Source organism: Lonchura striata, chromosome 4 (genome assembly GCF_046129695.1).
Source record: "Lonchura striata isolate bLonStr1 chromosome 4, bLonStr1.mat, whole genome shotgun sequence".
NCBI lineage: Eukaryota > Metazoa > Chordata > Aves > Passeriformes > Estrildidae > Lonchura > Lonchura striata.
The window spans coordinates 8,242,236-8,261,924 of NC_134606.1; the positions used below are offsets into that span (position 1 = coordinate 8,242,236).

Genomic DNA, 19,689 nt, shown 5'->3' on the forward strand with positions numbered 1-19,689 from the left:
TCAGCGATATACTTTATATTAACATTTTAACAAATATGTTGTGACATGAACTGCAATGAGGGGAAAAAGGGAGCTGGTTAAATCTACCCAAGGTACCACGTTCATGGAGAAAAGCAAATTCTGGTTTATCACAACCCTACTGGTGCACTCCCAAAGGCTCATCCACATCACCGTTCCCTGAGGGAATGTTCCCATCCACATCTTCTGGACTACTCTTTCCTTGTCCACCAGGGGCTTCCTGTCCCACCTTTCCCTGGCAGCAGCAGGAGCACTTCACACCTCTAAGACTTGCTCCAGGTGGAGGGAGTAACAGGGATGCACAGCCCCCAGCTCCATCCTCAGCCCTTTGCCCACCATCTGACACCCAGCAGAGGCAAAATGCTCTGGGTTCGCTCTCTTGAAGGCATTTCTCCCCCAGAAGCTCCCACCAGGTGTTTCTAATCTCTTCCTTTCCTTGCTGTGCACGTTATATGCACACATTTGTATTCATGAAAAATGAATCAAAGCCTCTGTATCGAGCAAGGCATGGGTGAGAGGACGGGGAGTGGGGAGAGAAGGGCGAGTGTGGAGCAAGACTGCAGTGCCTCTCCATCCAAGGGGGCAGAGAGTGAGCAGTGATTGAACATCTGTTATTCAGCAGCGTGGCTTCCTCCTGAATCTGCAATTTACTTGGTGTTGTGTGGGAATTCCCACTGGACACATTTTGCAAGGGTTAGTGAACAAGTGTGAGCAGCTGTACATGCTCACTTTGAAAGGTTATCCTTTCCTCTCCAGGACTTTACACATATTTAGATTTAACTCTATGTCATCATCAACTCTCTGCTATATGGGCATCTCTCTCTGGCTTTAAAATAACCATTGGCTGTTACATAAACACTGGGTTGACTTTATGCAAGCAATTTAACTCATTTCCCCCCTCTTTTTCCCTACCATTTGAACACAAGAGAGTTACCCCCTATGTGCAGCTTCTCAGCAGGTGCCTGGCCCCTCCTGTTTGCAAACCCACAATCACAAAATCCAGCCCACATGCACTCAGCATTGCTCCAGCCAACACCTCATGCAGTCTCTCTGCTGAGTATTCCTTCCAGCTGCTCCCTCTTCCCTTAAGCTGAAGCAGAGCCTTTTTCTGCCCTTCACAAGGAGCTCTTGGACCTGCAAATGAAGTTTCTCCACCCAGTACTCAATGCCAGATGAAGGGTTGGGTTCTTTTATTTACCTTCATTTCAACGACCTACCCAGGACCACCAAATGACCTTCAGCTGTGATAATGCCACAACAGTGGCAGCATTTGGAACTACACACATCTTAAAAGGAAAGAAGACTTAAAATTGACTTAATTTTTTTCACACTGCTGTAATCATACATGTATCTCTGTGTGTCTGGGACTCAACAACAAATATCAAACCCTAGATATTTTGAATAGTATAGACTATTTCAATTGGAAGGGACCTTCAACAGCCATCTAGGTCAAGTGCCTGACCAATTCAGAGCTGATATCTGGTTGGGTGCTTCCTTTTTTTCCTTTAAAGCCACTCAAACAAAAATTACAGCACTGTACTCTCTACTACACTCTGATCTTGCAAATACTTCACAGCCAAGCCCAAGAACATTGCAATTCCCATTACCATTGAGCATGTGCTGTGCCCACAGTGGACTGAATTTCATACAATCATAGAATAATTTGGGTTGGAAGGGACCTTAAAGATTATCTATTACCCTGGACATGGGCAGAGACACCTTCCAGAAAAACAGGTTGCTCAAGTCTCCATCCAGCCTGGTCTTGAATACTTTCAGGGATGGAACATCCACATCTTCTCCATGCAACCCATTCCAGTGCCTTACCACCCTCACAATAAAGAATTTAATCTTAAAATCTAATCTAAACTTGCCCTTTGTCCTACCATGCCATGGCCTTGTCAAAAGCCCCTCTCCAGCTCTCCTGGAGACCCTTTAGGTACTGGAAGGTGCTGTAACATCTCCCCAGAGCCTTCTCCAGGCTGAACCACCCCAGCTCTCTCAGCCTGTGTCCATAGCAGAGGTGTTCCAGCCCTTGGAGCATCTTTGTGACCTCTTCTACAACTTGCACCAACAGCTCCACATCCTTCTTATGTTGGGGGGTGCCAGAGCTGGATCCTACCAAGATCCAGGTGGGAACTCAGCTGAGTGGAGTCAAGGGCAAGTGTGGGAATCCAGGGCTTCCCTCTGGCTGCCCTGGAAGGTCTGGGACCCTGGCAGGGGGTCAGGAACCCCCCTGTACAGAGCTCCCAGAGACACTGTCTGTGATCTCTGTCCAGGGAAAAGAGTTTTCAATCTTACAGGATGAATTACAAGCTCTGAGTGTTTGATATGAGTAATAATTAAGTGTGGCATGGGTGCAAAAGTAAAATTTTAGGATTCTAGATTAGGGGTCCAAAGGGAACAAGATGGAGGAAATTGGGTGTGTCTTGTCCTTTTTCTCCTCCTTCATGCCCTCCATGTTTCACTGTGGTGTTGGCATTTTTCTGTTGGTTCAGGCTGGGGACACACTGTCCAACGTAGGTGACAGATATTGGCACGTTATTGTAAATCCAGCCCAGGGAGTTTCTGGTATTTAATGTTTGTAACATCCCACTGAGGGCAGAGCCCCACACACTGCCCTGCAGGACAGAGCTGGGCAGGGCAGCAGAACATGTGAGAGATAAACAGAATAAACAACCTTGAAACCAGCACAGACCAATTATGACTTCTTCTTTGGCAGCGGGGCAGAAAGACAGAGACTTTCTACAATCTCAGAATCATCAATACCACAGATTCTGACAGGCAAGAATCAAATTGAGCTGTACATTGTATTGTGGACTTAAAACCAGCATTTTATAGGAACTGTGGAAGGTGAGAGCCTGGCAGAGGACAAACCTAGACATAGCGTTCCACATTTAATCCAATAGCTCCTGGTGTTAGGGGGCACAAAAAGAGATGTTTCACCAGAAATGCATTGTGGCTCCCAGGAATCCCAGACCTTTGGGGCTCCAGGGCACAGGTACAGGTGTAGCAGGGCACTGGGAATATCCTGCCCTGAAGCCCAGGATGTAACGTGAGATAAACATCACATAATCACAGTAATCCTGGGAATTTGTCCCAATTTACTCACATGAAGTGACTGGGCTGCACTTGCTGCAACTCCCCATAGCAGTGGTTTGAGCTCTTGATGAAAGGCCAGCCTGGGAACACCATGGTCTGTTGGTCTTTAATTTGTACACAACCCAGAGCCACGCAGCATGAGGAAGGAGAGTGGATCCGAGTGGCTGCCTGCCCCCATGAGAAAGGTCTGCCTTCCTGAGGAATAATCACATGAATACTCTCAAATTTTTAACCAAATTCTAAACAGGATTCATCCTGTCTCCCTCACACGCATCTATCATTCCACTTAATTTTTACTGTTTTTTCCTCTGCAAAATATACAATAAGGCAAAAAAGTTATAGAAAGAAGTTTTTCTTAAGAGACCAATTCCTAGATTGCATTATTTTCTTTCTCTGTCCTATTTCAGGGAAAGCCACATTCTTATCCCCACTGCTGCCAACCTCCTACTTACAAGAGAACGAATCCAAAATAAACTCATTAATTCCAGTGAAGATACATTGGAATTATTTCAATATAACTCCAAGAATAAATTTTCCCTGATACTCCTTAACCACTGCACGGATTCCTGTTATGTGCTCACATTTCAGTTTCAGCCTGTCCAGCACTCTTAGTAGCCCAATTTACGTCAAAAAACCTCAGTTATACTAGAATTTAAAGAAGGAACAAAGGCCTTGCACTGTCTTGTCTCAGTTAACAGTGGGTATTTGCCTGAAAGAAAGAAAGAAAGTGTAAGGCTTTTCTTTCCTTCAATTTTTTAATTTAAAAAGAAACAGTCATTAATTCATTAAAAAACTCAAACAAAAAAAAAAAATCCCAAAATTCCCTGAGGGAAACCTAACCAAAACAAACAAAGAAAGAAGATTCTCTAGAACAGCCTTAGATTTCAGCTTTATTTCCTAGCAAATGGCAGTGTGATGTGGGAAGATGCAGGCAACTGGACCAGGCTCATGTGAGGATAGTGAAAGAAACATTATTTTTTGAGATGTAAGTTCTACATTCTTGTATCCTCATTTTAAAATCATAGGTATAAAATAGAAATATTTCCATAACAGTCATATTCCCAACTAAGAGAATGCTAATTAAAGGCTTTAATTTATTTGTTTTAACCTTTATCATGAAAATACATTTTTAAAAAATCAAAGGCAATAATCCACATGACCATTCAATCTAATATATTTAATTTATACCGGTCTAAAATTTCCTGTAAGAATATTCAAATATGTTGTTAACTCCTGTGTTGGCACAGGGCTCTGAAGCCCTCATTTATTTCTCTTGTGTAAAATGTTAGGTACTGAAATTTGTCCCACTTTTTATTTATGAGCACACTGCACTGCAAAGCACACAGGATACCAGCAACAGCTGCATTTCAGCCACATATGATCCCTATGGAAATTGGGATTGCTTAGAAGGACGTGTACCAACACACAAAGAGGATTTTTTCTTTCTAATTACCCACCCGCATGCGGGAAGGCAGGGTGTGTATATCAGTAAATCTCTGAAGTTTGGAGGAGAGGTAATACCCAGGATTAAAACTATTACAGACACGTTATTTCTTGCCATACAGTGTGGAAATATCAAAGTTCACACCCTGTTTTTTGGAAGATCAAACCAAGTGGATGGCAGAACCTGCCTGGCTAAAAAGTGCCAGTTTGGGATTCATGCTCACTCACATGCTCACTACGCTGAAGAACTTGAACTGCTTTTTTAACACCAATTTTTAATTCTTCCGTATTATCTCTAGGCCATGAGCTAAGAAAACCCAGTAACTGCAAGGACACTGCACCTCAGTGAGGATGAGGAAAGTGAAAACATCCCTCTGAACAAGTCACCATAGTGAGGATGAGGAAGATGGAAACATCCTTCTGAATGAGTGATGGGTATTTTGGGACATGCCCCCAAAGCTCATTCCTGATGCTCCATTTCCAGCCCTGCTCCACCCAAATCCCACCCAAAGCCTGTGGACAGCTGAGCATCACACACAGCATTTCTGCATTGCACTGTGCAACCTTTCCCCACTCTCAGAGAGTTTTATTTCCTCTTCTTCCCCCAGCTCAGGACAGAAGAGCAGGGAGCAAGAACATGTGATCAATGGCCTCTTACCTCAAAATCTGTAAGCTTATGTCATTGAGGCCTTGGTGCATAAAAAGGTTCTTCCCAAAAGACTGTGGAGCCTGACTGACCACCACAGTGTGTTCCCAGAGCCACTGCTAGTCCTCTTGTTTTGCATTCATCATGGTGGCACACGTGATGAGCAGCTACACACACAGCTTTGGCTGGTTCGTCTGTCACCTATATCCATTCTCCACACTTTCCCTAAGATCCTGTGGGGAAGGTGAGCTTTAGTCCATAACACATGGCTGTGCAGAGAAATCCACATCCATAGAAGTGCTGGGTGTGGTGGTGGGAGCTCTCTGAAGCTCTCCTAAAGCACAGTCTCCCCACCTCGTTGTGACATGTCTCTGAAATATCTAAGAGCTTAGGTTGAGTGGGATGTCCAAATGTGAACATTAGTACTGATCCCTGTTTGAAACCATACTCCTGTCCCTGCCTGCTCTCACAATCTTGCCAGCTTTGCAGGAACACTGTGTCATGCAATCCGAATTCTAAGGGAGGCCCCCAATGCTGTCTGGGGTGAAGCTGTGGGATGGAGTTGCTCTGATGTGTCCAATCCTCCCAGGAAATAGACACCTTTATTTCTTTTAGTCTGGGGTATGTGTAGGGTTCTCTTGTCCTCCTCTTTCCCTTCCCAACCCACTGAACCTTCACTGGTGGGATAGGTCATGCTGCCACATCCCTTTTGTCTTCAGAGGTGTAGCAACCTTCTGGTGCTTCTGCATCTCCTGCATAGAACTGGATGTCTTTAAGGCGTTGGATAAACTGCTGTATCTAGGGTGGAAAAGAGAGATGGCAGAGCTTAGGGCAGGGATGGGAAAAGAAGTCACAGGGAGGCTTGTTGGCTCTTTCAGATGGCAAATATCAAACTGAGCAGCAGAAAAGGGCATTTGCCTTGCTGGATCTGCACCACCAGAATGGACTTTTGTGGGTGAGTCTGAGTTCAGGGCAAGGGTGAATAAAACTGGTGCTGGCCATGGCTTGATCTGCATCCCCTGCCTCAGCCTGCCTGGCTCCCACTCCTGCCAGGCAGGGACTCCTGCTCTACCTCCTCAGAAGAGAGGTTTTGTCTGGTGTGCCCTGCCCCTTCCCCCATGGCTGAGAGAGAGCCCCAGTGAAAAGGAAGGTGTCTGTGGGGTGTGTGGGCTCTCCCCTCCCTTGGGGCAGTGGAGACTCCTTGATGCTCCTCCTTCTGGCTTGGCTCTACCATGCTCAGCTGTCTGCAGCTGCTACACTCCGACACGTCCCACTCTGCTTGCAGCTGTGTGTTGGTGGACTGGAAAAGGTTGTGGATGGCCAGCTTGATAGTCCACAGCTTCCTAGTTTTCTTGGAGGTCCTGTCCTGGATGTCAGACCAGTGAGCCTCCTGGAAGGAGAGAGAACATGCAGCATGGAGACATGCCCTAGAAAAGGTCATGCTTCAGCACCAGAGACCCTGACTTGGAGGCCCTAAGTTCCATACTCCAGACTGGTCTACCATTCTTCCTTCTCCAACCCCACGGAGGGAGATGAAATTAGGAATCTCTTCCAATCCCAGAGAAAGTTACTGGACTCTGCTGTGACCCCATTGCTGAAGGATGAGCCATCAGCCAGTCTTGACAGAGCCAAGCTTGGTGATCTTCCCCTGCCCACCACACAATTCCTTACCCAGAGGGGGAGGTCACTTTGAGCCTGATAAAAACGTAGTTTGAGCTGCACCAGCTCAGTTTTGTACTGAAGCATCTCAGCTTCTTTCTGTGCTTTGTACTGCTCCAGCAACACCTTGTCTTGATCACTCAGTTGCTTGTGACCCTGTTGTGACTGCAGAAGGTCCTTCCATGTCCTCACAAGCAACTTGTACTGTGAAGTGACTTCTGAGATGTCCTCAAACTGCAGCACAGGGTTCCTGGTGTTAGTGACTCTGCCTTTTCCTCACCAGCTTGCAGCTCTCATGTCATTTGGCACCCTGCCCTTACCTGGGCCAACGCCCCTCCCTCCTGAGAGATCTTCCCACCTTCCCCAGCCCTAACTGTTCTGAGATTCTGTCCTTCCCATGAGACTATTGCCCCAGCTGGCTCCTGAGCATTGCTGCATTCCCGGTGTGGTGGCCTCCACTGTGCCACACCCACAGCTGTCACTGCCATAAGCAAGGGGATGTACTGCACCTTTTCTCCAGGCAAGCAGTGCTCTGATAAAGCACAAAGAACAACTGCACTGTCCAGAGCCACATCCCCAGGACTTGGGAGGCCACAGCTGGGGTAGTTGGAGTATGAGTGATGTCCTGACATCCTCCAGAGAGAGCACAGCTTTTTGGCAACTGCCTGGGGACACCTTCTGAGCAGCTTTTCATTTCTCGCAAGCAATTCATCTGACCTGAAACAGTGACACAAAGGTGTCCCCATTCCCCCCAGCCCTAAAATTTTCTGCCTTCTTATAGTTTTTCTTTGCTTTTCTCAATCTTCCACTTGCTGTTCCAATTCTCCTACTGTAACTCTGCTCCCTGTGGCTCACCTTGGTTGCAGGTTGGTTTTTCCATCCCATCTGAGGTCTCTGGGTTTGAGCAAATGTCCAGTGTCCTGGACTTGCCCTATCTTCTCTAGTTTTAGCATTTATCTAAGGCTCTCCCCAAGGCCATGATCTGTCTCACTTATGTCCAAACTCACCTGTGAGACCTCCACCACATCCTCCAGGTATTTCTTGAAGATGGAGTACTTCTGCACTTTTTTGCAGAGTTTCTGGTGGTTTTTTTTGAGGGTTTCCAGTTCCGCCTTGGCTCTCAAAAGCTCACCATCCTTTTTCATTTTCTCCTCTCTCTGTTTGCTGTTTATCTTCAGAGCTTGGATCCGTAACTCTTCATGTTTCTGGTGGTTTTCCCCAGCAGCACACATACAGAGAGAGGGGAAGGAAGGCTGGGTAAGATGGAGCTGGATTACTTACCAGCAGTGGTAGAACATATCTTCAGAGAGGAGAGATCAGTACTGGATCACCCTGGGAATATTTCCTCTCCCTGATTCACAGGGCCATCCCTCTTGCATTGACCCTTTAGTCCTGGAGACCAGTACCTGGGATGGCAGCCTGAATTTCATACCTGCTTGGATCTGCACCCTGGAGACATCTGGATATCAGCAGTGGGTGCAAGGCTAACACTCTTCCTGGGGGACATTTTGGGTCTGAAGGAGATCTCTCTGGTACAGGATAAGCTCTTTTCCACCCAAGACCTATCAGGGTTTTCCATATCTGTGATACAAAACCTTGTGCCCTGCCATTCCTGTTCCTCACAGCTCCAGTCTCAACAGAACAGGAGTGCAGGCCCAAGACCCCCTTCCCCAAGGGAGGGGAGGAGATGGTGGTGCAGCTCAAGGTCATTTGGTATACCTGTACAGCCCTTCCAGATCTCTCCACATGGGCTTTCAGCTGGGTCCTCTTGGCATGCAGGTCCCTCCACCGGTCAGCAATGACTTTCATCCTCTCCCTAAAGGCCTGGTAGCACCAGAGTGAGTGTGACATGGCTGTCTGCACCCAAAACCTGTCACCTGCCTCCCAAAAAAGCCTCCAAAAACCCACAAACCATCCCAACCATGCACCAGCACCCACCCATCTTTCTCACCTCTTCTTTCTCTGCCATGGCCTTTTCCATCTCTCGGGCTTCTTTCTTCTTCTTCAAGAGTTGAATAAGTGAAGATTGGGAGTCCTCCTCTGTCACTGTGAGTTCCCTGCCACAGGAGTTTTCCTTGAGGTTACACACTGAGTTGGGCTCCTTGGCAGGGTGCTGGGTTTCTCTGGATGTTGGACTGTGTCCCAGGTAGGGTGATGGGGCAGAGCCCCCCAGCACCATCTCAGATCACATCTGGCAGCATGGCATCCCCACCCTCCTTAGCAGGCATCCCCCTGGCAGAACAAGGAGGTGCTACAGGGAGGAACAGAGCTGGGGAAGAGGGTAGAAGAGGAGGCAGAAGTGATGGACATGATAAGGCATGGGAGTTTCCCATGGTGAGGGATGGGGGCATGGAGAAGGCAGGAGAAGAGAATGCAGGCTGGTGGATGAACCCCCTCACCTGAGGAAGGATGGGAGCTCCACCTTGCACATCCTGAGGAAATGGGCTGACATCTCCTCTTTTCTCCAGGTCTCCTCTTTGCTCCAGGTCTCCATCACTCCAACCACCAGCAGCAGAGAGCCCAGGTCCTGCTAGCCCTGCTTCCTTCCCAGCTCAGCTCAGGGGCTGCCCTCCAACCCTGGGGGCTCAGTGTGGGAGGCACCAGGCAGGGGATGAGCCCTGGCAGCCTCTTGCCTCCACTTTCCTGAGACCTTCCTTGACCTCTGCAGCCCCGTGGCTACCTCAGCCCTGGAGAGAGGCCCTAAGGCTACTGCAGCCACCATGAATGTTTACTGGGCAACTTAATAGTTGCTGGGCAACAGAACGTTTACTCTGAGTCAGGGGGACTGACCACTCTGTCCAGGACCAGGAGTTATTTCATTCCCTTCCTCACATTTTTTTGTGTTCTTCCTCTGCTAAAATTTGACCTCTGCTGGGTGTTTCAGTGCCCCTGACAGCCACATCTCACTGTCCCAGCCCTCAGAGCACTGGGCTTGTTCCTTCTCTTCCCAGCACCAGATGGAAACACCATTTACAGGCACATCCTTGGGGATGTTTGACCACTGTTCTGCCACGGTGCAGTGCCCTTCCCTTACGGCTCAGCTCACTGAGATCAGCTGCACAGCACTTCCCCTCTCCTAAGCAAAAACATCCTCTGGGCCCACCCTCTGTTGGGCCTGGCAGCTCCTGTGCACAGCTCTAAAAACACTGGCTGCTCACTTCATAAGACCAACAAATTTCTCCTGCCTGCTCCCAAATGGGTTATTTAAATCCTCCTAATCAAGCAGTGGCAAACTATCACTCCCTGAGGCTGGTTTTCACTTTCCTACTTCCCTTCTTCCCCTTCCTGAAGCCCAGGCCTTCCTGCAGGAGGGTGCCCAATGCTTGCCTGCCATGCATCAGGCACCAGGCACATTGATACAGCCAAATTAAACAGATTTAATGAGTCCTGCAGCCAAAGCACCAGGGCCATGTGCACGTGCTTCACTTCCAGAGTCTAACAAGGAGAATGTCTCTTCCATTCAAAAGGAATTCTTCCTCCTGTTATGTAAGATAAAAGCTCAAGCTGGAGATGAGCTACAGAGATTGGGCTGAATACTTGAAGGGCTGATAGTCAGATTAGAGAAGTTGCTTCAACAGGGAGGAACCTGGGAGGAACCAGCACAAACAGACTCTATTAGCCTGTCCTGCAAGCTCCTCTTGGTGGTTTTACTCTCACTCATCCCAGTGTAACATCTCTACAATTGTTAAGATTTGCTCCAGTGACAGGAAAAGATGTATTTGAGAAGACATAGGAACAGCCTTGGACATCATCTGGACTCCAGCACTCTGCTAAAAGTGCAGTTTCTAGCCTTTTTTCGCACTAGGGTTAGAGAAACTGGAAGAGGAAAATTAAGTCTTGGAAATCTTCAGAAATATTACAGGCTAAAGACCACACACCATCATGGTGTAGCTCCAGCCTCAGCATGGATGACTGGTAGGAATGACTTCAAGAAATTTTGACCAGTGTCATGGTTTTTAAAACTTAGAAGTCTATAAATCTTCTGCCTCCAAAACACCACTTTTGTCTATCAAATCCTTGCAAGCAGTCAGCAAAATTAAAAGGCATTGAAGAGACACAGAACATGACTGAGCTGCTGGTGTGTTCACCTCCATGTGAACATGATGGTCACTGGAATGGGATGTCCCATGATACCACTGGCTTTGCAAACTTCCCTAAACATCAGCTTGTCAGTTTGCTGATCCCATCTGTCCCGCAGGTATTGGATCCAGGCACTTTCCCCTGAGCTAAAGAAGCTGCCCTGTGCAGCACCCCAGGGCACCCTCAAAGGACACTTTCCAATTTAAGAAGAAACTTACTCCTTAAAGCTAAAAGCAAGCAAACAGCATCCCACAAGGTGCCCACAGAACCTCAGCCTATTTTATTACCTTCCTGACAATTTTGTCTGTGCTGAATAAATAAAAGCTCTCCTGACAAGTGGAAAGGGATCTGGATGGAGAGAGCAGGTCATTCCAAGGACCAGCTGATCCTCCAAGTCCTGGTTTTCTCTCCCATGCCCTCCAGCATCTCCCTGAGAAACTTCCCCAGGTGGGACACAGTATGCTCTGCCAGGGGCTGCAGGAGAAGCTGCTCACTTGCAGGTGGAGGCATGTCAGGAAAAATGCTAGACAAGGCATTAAGCAATGACCCACAAGCAAACAAGAGTGCAAAATGCCCACCAGCTGCAGCAGGAGCAGTGTTGAGGAGCCAGCTAATATCCTACATCTGCTGTGTGTTGCAGTAACCCCAGCTCCTCCTCTGCTTTCCTCTGCCCACATCTTACACCTCCATGGGGCTGTGGCTGGGATTTGGAAATCCTAGAGGTAGGAGTTTTGTCTTGGTTTGCTCTGGTGTGCTATCACAGGCCCCTGGGAATATTTGGCCACAAGCAATGACCAGCTACCCTTGCCTGACCCAACCTGTGGCTGGCAGGCAGCATGACAGCACATCACCTGGAGTAGTTCTCACCATCACAGCCTCTTCCTGTAGCCAAAATCTCAGCACTGGCAGAAACAATGGATGGAAACCAAGCTTATACATCCCAGACACATGGTCAAACAGGCTGGGACACCACACCATGGAGATCCGGGCATGGGGACAGGCTGAGTGGCCACAACTCTGCCCACAAGCTCATCCTCATGCTGTGACCTCTAAAGAGCACGAGTCTGAAATGGGGCAAACCAGGCCCTTCTCTAGTTTGAGTTCTGCTAAAGAGCAGATTGAGCCGGATTCAGTTGTTTCTGCCGTCTCTTCTCCACACCTTTTTTGGGAGGCACATGGACACTTCTAGGGCAGAGAGGAGACCATGGAGGTAGAGACTTGCTGTTACCATGCTTGGAGCTGAAAGTTAGAATGAAAAACTCCAGAGATCACTTCCAGCAGGTCCCCTAAATTATCCTACATTTCTAATAACTCCCCATTAGGTTTCCACCCCATACTGCCACCCTTGGCAGGAAAAGCCCAGCTCAGTGAGGACAGGGGCACTTGGCAGCCCTTTCCCCACAGTCTGGGCATATGAGGCAGGGCTTTCCTCTTAACCCCTGGTACTTCTAGAATTTCATTATTTTTTTTATCAAACTCTAATGATTTAATTCCTTCTCACATACATAGAAATCTTGCCATGAGTCTGAGCTTTTTGGGAGGGTTGTTTTGGTGGTTTTTTAACTTTATAATAATTTTAATTTTACAAGTTCATAAATCAGCTCTTCTTCCTTGCTCTGCTCTACACCTCCTGTCTAGGTGTGGCTCTAAACAAATGAGACCCTTGAATGAAAATTCACTTTTTTCTTTTTCTTTTTTTCTTCAAGAATTGTTCATGTCTCCTCAGCCTCAAATATTTAATGCAGGTTGTGCCATGTATTTCACAAGCTAAGCCAAGCAAAACACCGCCTTCCATATACACAGCAAAAAAAAATGTTTTTCAAGCTCAAAGCATTTCTGTCTTTGGCAGAATCTTTTCTCAAAGCATACCAAAGAAAAAGTATGGAAATGAAATACAAAGAGTGGTTAAAATAATATTTTGGGTAGAGATGAGCCCAAACCAAACCCCAGATTAGAGAGCCAGATACCCCCCTAGATACCATGCCTAAGATGAGGAGGTTTGTTGTGATACTTGAAGAACAACTGGAAAGCATTGCAGGACTCCCACTGAGTTTAATTTCCTAATTGAACTTATAAAAGACTTAACCCCTACCAGTCCTCACAGCTAACAGAGATCCTTTTATATTTATACCATAGATTATTTTTACCAGGCTGGTCCTGTTTGGATTAGATGTGGGTGGATGGGCTGTGGGGAGGCAGAGAGGGGTCTGGCATGGCAGAGAGGATCCACAAGGCCAAGGGGCTCTGCTGAACGTGGGCAGGGGACCCAAAGCTTCCCTGGATTTCAGTGTGGTTATTTCTGCTATTTGGATCCAGCCCATCACTGACGTGGGCACAAACTGCGGTGTAATTTGGGGTTTCAGACCCAGCATTTAGGACTGGATCCAAAACTCAAATGGAAGAAATTTGGGAAAGAGGCTTTTAAGAGTTTAATTTGAAACAGAAAACCCATGAAACTATTTTTGCCCTGGTCTTTAATTGAACTATTTTTTTAATCCCCTAGTATGCCTGGGCTCTTCGGTCATCCAGCAGCAATGTCTCAGTATTAAATAGGACACTTTGTGCTGTAGGAGCAATGGATGACTGACAAACTCTGCTCCCTGTGAACCTGCTGTTCTTAGAGGTGAACAAACAGCATCTTACAGCTCCATGTGTGCACTCAGCAGCAGCCATAAGAAAAGCTGACTTTAAGGAAAGCCTATCTTAACAGCAGATTTCAAGAGGATAATTGTACCTACCAATCTATAAATTCTCTCAGAATCTGATAATGCCAGTCTTAGAGGCATCTTTACTTTCTGTATCTCAACAGAGACTCCAGGTATGTGACTGTAAATAGGACAGTTTAATAAAGTGTGTTTTACTCTCTAGCTTAATATTTTTATAAATCTTAAAATAACCTTAAAAATATTTGTCCTAGTACTCAACAGGATTTGGACATGTTTTTCTATCAATTTAGTGGTTGTAACACAGGTCTTAAAATAGAGGAGGAGGGAGAGTGTTGTTTTGCTCCAGAAGCTGAGTGTGTACCCAGCACGTCAGCCCCATTGTACAGAGCTCCTGCCACCATGAGCCAAAAGGACATGCCCTGGGCTCTGCCCACTGCTCTGTTCCATCCTGCACTGTGCCAGGGCTGCTCCTGTCTGGTACCCACAGCACAGGCTCGTGCCCAGCCAAATCCTCCCCCATCATCCATAAGCCAGGTAGCTGCACCTCTGTTCCTCCACCCTAAAACCAGCACAGGACTTGGCTAAAATGCTGAATAGTCAGTGAAGCACCTGCTGCTAGGCAAAATGAAGCCTCTTGGGTATGAAGGGTCCACAGTGCAAGAGAAAAAACTTATTAAAAATCTTTTGTTTTTAATGTAAAATATCCTGTTTATAATGTTTCAGGCCGTTGAATCCTTGCCTGTCACAGCTTGACACTTGTTGTCTGCAGGGCTCACATCCCACCTTTAATGCATACAGCTCACCCAGCACAGTCCCAGCTCTGCCCCAGCAGTGGTGCCAGCATCTCCCTACTCCCCTCACGAGATTCTTGCTGCCACTGATTCACAGGGACAGCTTCCTGTTCCTCTCTGCCTTCCCAAGCAGTTTTGGGAACTGCAGGCACCCAGGCAAACTCTGGAAGGTAGTTTAGTAGCAGAGAATGTTCCTGGACTCCATCAGCAACATCATCAGACTCAGTCACCTTTCAAAAAGACAAACTCCATGAACGCTGCTCTCATATACATACATGCACACACAAAAACAGTTATTAGCTTAATAGAGTGAGTATCAAAATGCAACAATAAATTATCTGACATCTTTATTGCTTAGAATGACAGATTCAAACAAAGCTAACCCTTTAATTATGTTTATATAATGTAATTTGGCAGAAGTCATAAAGCACTCCTTTGGCAATGCCAGATTAAATATTTTACATTTGCTTGGGCAGCACATTACAAGACTGGAAGCAGCATTTCTGCCCAATGCTCTGGAGCAGTGACTACAGTAGTGTGGATAAGAATAAGGGCACAGAGGTTCTGGTCCTGAGATCAAGGAACCCCAACCCCATATCCCACTTTGTAGAGCTCCCCTTCCCACCCTCACATCCAGGAGAATGGCACCACTGACATTTGCCAAGACTAAAACAAAAGGCACTGCTGATGCCAAGGGCACCAGGGGTGCCTTTGTTGTTGCTGGTGGGGTTTCCTTGGCCCCTCACCTTCCTGCCCACTGCAGTTTCTCTGAGTCCTCCTTCTGTGTACAACAGGAGAAGGGGTCCCACTTTATGCCACAAACATTTTGGCTAATGGTCCTTCGTACCTGGGATTTCAAAGAGAGGATGAAGTGTGTCAAGCACATTTCTCTCCCTCTCAGGATTTTTCACAGAGGTGCACAGAGAGAAATGAAAGAGAAAACAATTTCTATTTCTGCTCCTTGTTTTTCCTATGTGGAATGTGTTTGGAGAATTGTTTACCTGAAGTGAGTGCTTGATTGGATTCTGGTGAGGATTGTTTGAGCCTGATGGCCAATCCAATCCACCTGGGGCTGGACTCTCGAGAGAGGGTCACGAGTTGTGTTAGAGTCAGAGAAAGTAATATGTAGCTTTAGTATCCTCCTTTTATATAGTATATTAATGTATTTTAGCATAGTTATAATAAAGAAATAATTCAGCCTTCTGAATTGAGTCAGACATTGTCATTTCTTCCCATTGGGTTCGCCTGCGTTTACAATAATGAAGCACCATGAGCTGTTCTGCAACAGGGCAGGGAACAGAGAGCAGCCTCAATGTCCAGATCACCAGAGCCCATTTTCCCATCACTCCTAAGTATCTTCCCAAGAAAAACTAGTTCCCACACCAGGCTTGGTGTCTGGGTTCCTTTGTAGGAAGCTCCCCAAGGATCTCACAGTTCAAGCTCCATGGCTCTGTTCTTCACTGTTGAACTAGAAATGTTTGTTGTCTGTTTCAAAAGGATGCAAATAAACACAGCCCTCACTCCCAGAACAGGTCCCATGAAACTTCCCCTCCATGGCCAGTACATCAGGAATGTAGATGGAGATGAAGGCAGAACAAAGCCCCTCGAGCTCCAGGATAGCCACTTTGCTGGCAACAGACTGGTTCCCCTTCCCAAGGGATTTTCCATGCGTCACCACCACCATGCTGGGAATCCCAGTTCACTCTCAGCCCTCTGAAATCCACATGCCTCCTCTGACTATGGCCACCTACTCCAACATATCTGAATCCTCCACTGCCAAGGACCACCCCGGCCTTGCAGGCCTAGAGAGGTTTCTCTGACTTGGTTCTGCTGCTACGGTGGTAGCACAAAATTGATTTTCATAAGCAATTACAGCACAGTAGAATTCAGTGCAGGGAAAATGTGGTTGTATCTTTCTGCAGCCAATGGGATGGAAAGCTGCGTTCACAGTGTGCTGGAGCAGCCAGAATAACTTACTGTAGCCCTACTACTTTGTTTAAGTTCAGACCATTTCACACACACACTTGGCCCAGCATATTCTTTGTATAATGTAAAGCAGGTATCAGCTTCAACTGCTCACTATGAACATTAATTTGGATGCTGTAAGAGGTACCTAAACCTCTCTTCACAGTTAAAATGAGGTGATGTTTGTGAAGATATCAATAATGAATGAGGATACAGGATACAGCCAACAGGAACTTGAACTTCTTCAGTAACATGTAGAGCCAGATGGTATAGACTAAGATTCAAAATTAAAAAAAAAAAGTCAACTTAAAAATAATTAAAGTCGTCCACAAAACAATGCATAATATCCAATTCAGTGCAGAACTTTGACTAATGTAAAGAGACAAGACCTTTGGAGCACTAAGCAGAGCAGTTTACCATTTCTGGAGTATGTCATGTTTGCATCAAAGTTTTAATTACAGAATGAATAAATCCATGCAGACAAAATTTCTTTGGTTTCTTCAAAGACAGACTTGACTGTTTTGCCAAAGCGCTTTCCCTTTTTTACCTTCATATAAATTACGGTGAGCAAAAAAATAAGTCAATTAAGAGAGAATAGGCATTATGAAATACTTCCCTTTGCATAAGCACACAGGCTTGCAAATCTCATTGAAATTCTGTCAAGTTGCATTGCCCACACAACTTGCAATCTTAGTGAAAGCCACACAAAAGGCTTCCCTCCCCATTGTTTACAGGAGCGTTTTGGGAACGGGGCATATATTGCTACGCAGGAAGGGAAACAGAGACAGGAGTGAAATGTAATTTGTTGAGCTAATAAAACAGCAAGCCTTCCATTTGTTTCCTTAGTCCTATAGAGCCATTCCTGTCTAAGACTTACACACTCCACTGTTTGCAGGGCTGGTGACAAGCATTTTCACTGCTGACTGTTAAAGTTTCTGGGCTGGTCATGTTTTAACTATGAGAATGTTTCCCAGCCATTATTAGTGGCTTAATTCATGATTTAAGAGGTTGATATATGACAACAAAGGGACAGAAAGCCCTAAAGAGACCTGCTGTACCTAACTGGCTAAACTCCTCAAGAGATTACTGCAATCCCAGAAAAACATGAAATTCATCTGAATTCAGGGGATTCTGAAGTTTGCAAGGCATTTGGCCAAAAGCAACCCAAATATTTTCATAATCCTTTACATAAAGTTACCAGTACTGCCTAATTACATGAGTAATAAGAGACAACAAAGTCTCCTTCTCACACATTCAGAACACTCTTTCATGCAGCAAGAAATGGTATATATAAAATAATTAAGATGGACATCAATGAAAGCAAGAAGGGGCATGAGCCTGGAAAATCTGCCAAACCATTGGGGCTTCTGGCAGAACACCCTGAATGCCTGGGATCTGCTTTTTCAAATGTGGGCATCAAACTTTTCCAGGGAGACAGCCCATGCAGGTCAGCAGTCACACAGACCACAGGACAGCAGCTGCCTCCTGCTGCCCTTGCAGGTGAACTTCCCACTTCAGCTCCAAGGCAGCTATGGCAGAGAAACTGAGCACAGAGGAGGCAAATTCTGTAACAAATAGCTCAGAAAAAAAGGTATCAGAGATTTCCATGCTCATGTCCCAGGAACTGGGGTTGCTCCAGCTCCATCCTGCCATTTCTAGGGGGAGCTACAAATCATTTCTGAAGACACAGCTATATACAGATGGAAAGAAAAGCCCAGGTGTGCAGAGGTTTATTGTTTCCCCCTACTCCAAATATTCAGATGAAGTGAAAGAGGAAAAATCTAACTTTACTTGTTTAGTGACCTCAGACCATCATGGCTGCAGCTGTGCAACACTGCTCCAACAATTTGCAATGCCAATTCTCTGAAGATTTTTGAAGGCAAAGGATACCTTCTGCTCAGCAGAAGGTCAGCTCCAAACTGCTTTTCTTGTCTTTTGGAAATGCTAGTTTAGTCCTTCACTTTTTTCAGTTTACTCCCTCACTTTGCTCCTGTTGAGGAGGAAAGAGAGAAGGGATAAAGAGATCAATCTAGACCTTCAGCTGATTTCAATAGGACAGTGATAATTTGCAAGAGGGGATAATGTCACCAACAGGTGAACTCTGGTTTTTCCCTGATTTACACTAGGGATGAGATTCAACATCAGCAGGTGCCCTACTCAATAACCAGGTGACTTCAGGGTAGTTTATTTCTGAACCCCACATTTACACCAGAGTAAGAGGAGAAGGTGTCCTCTTCTGCAAAACCTCATCTTTATGTGGTTGTGTACCTGGAGACTCAGTGAAGCTTCTTGAAGATTTTCAGGGGAAGACCTAAGAAAAGTTCTCCTTTCCACAGGAGCAAGACTTTGAACACAGCCCCAGGTAAAAGCAAGGCGTGTTGAATTCTGCAGCTGAGCTGGTGGAGGTCACAGGAGGAAACTGGGCCACTTCTTTGGGCTGTGCACTCACACACCAGCCTGGTCTTCCAATGCAGCCTCTGCAGAAAGACCTCCCATGCAGCAGTACTCAGAGCTCAGTGTCTGAACAAACTTATATTTTCTTTGTTCAGTCCTCAACTCGGTCAAACCTCCCTTCCCCTTCTTTTTCTTCACTAACTCCCACCGTGGGCCCAGCTGGTCTGGCTCAGGGCAGGCTCAGGTGGGTGGTCACCCTCTGCCTGAGGCTGTGGTTTGCTCCCATGCCTGCAGCCATGCCCAGCCTCAGCAGCTCTCTGACTATCAGGAAATCTGCAAACCAGAGGGATGAATTGTAGGACCTCTCCAGGGAAAGCATTTCTGGTGCACCCACATGCTCTTTATGCAGCTGGAATTAAAATCAGGTTTTATTTCCTCTCTGGGTCAAGCAGAGTAAATCATCAATTCCCTGGTAAGCACAGAGCCTGGGCCAGCAGTGCCCAGCAATGAGCCCTAGTGACAGGGATTTGTACCCACAGCAGTGAAAGATCTCCTTTCACTCACAGTGTGTTTTAGCCTGTCCCTTCTTCCCCCACCCCTGCATGTTTTCTGCCTATAGCAATTAATTGCTTCATTGCTGAAGGCAGCATTTAATCCTGCAAGCATAAATTCTCACGTACAGCGATGTGATCAGTGAGGCTTGTGGGATTAAGTCCTTGGGTCCACCAAAAGTTTTCACAGGGGTGTAATTATAATCAGACATGCAGCTACATGAGTGTTTCAAGAGAAGCACATGTGCAATTGCTTGTAATCTGTTGCAGTTTTTAAAATCAGAAAAATTGTTCAGGATCAAGCTGAGTTGCCTGGGCAGACATGCACAGAATAAAACTGTTTAGAGAAATCATTTTTAGGGTCCTGTTGGTCCTCT

The 19,689-nt window shown here is 46.3% G+C and overlaps 1 protein-coding gene across 1 annotated transcript; it reads right to left on the minus strand.

The window, feature by feature from the left end:
- Positions 1–5,896: 5,896 nt before the first annotated feature.
- Positions 5,897–16,086, minus strand: LOC110473264 (coiled-coil domain-containing protein 42). The gene is given in 8 exon segments (XM_077782556.1): positions 5,897–6,004; positions 6,405–6,596; positions 6,878–7,099; positions 7,873–8,070; positions 8,585–8,689; positions 8,817–8,981; positions 8,984–9,081; positions 15,924–16,086. Coding segments are annotated over 8 exon segments (1,251 nt in total).
- Positions 16,087–19,689: the final 3,603 nt, after the last annotated feature.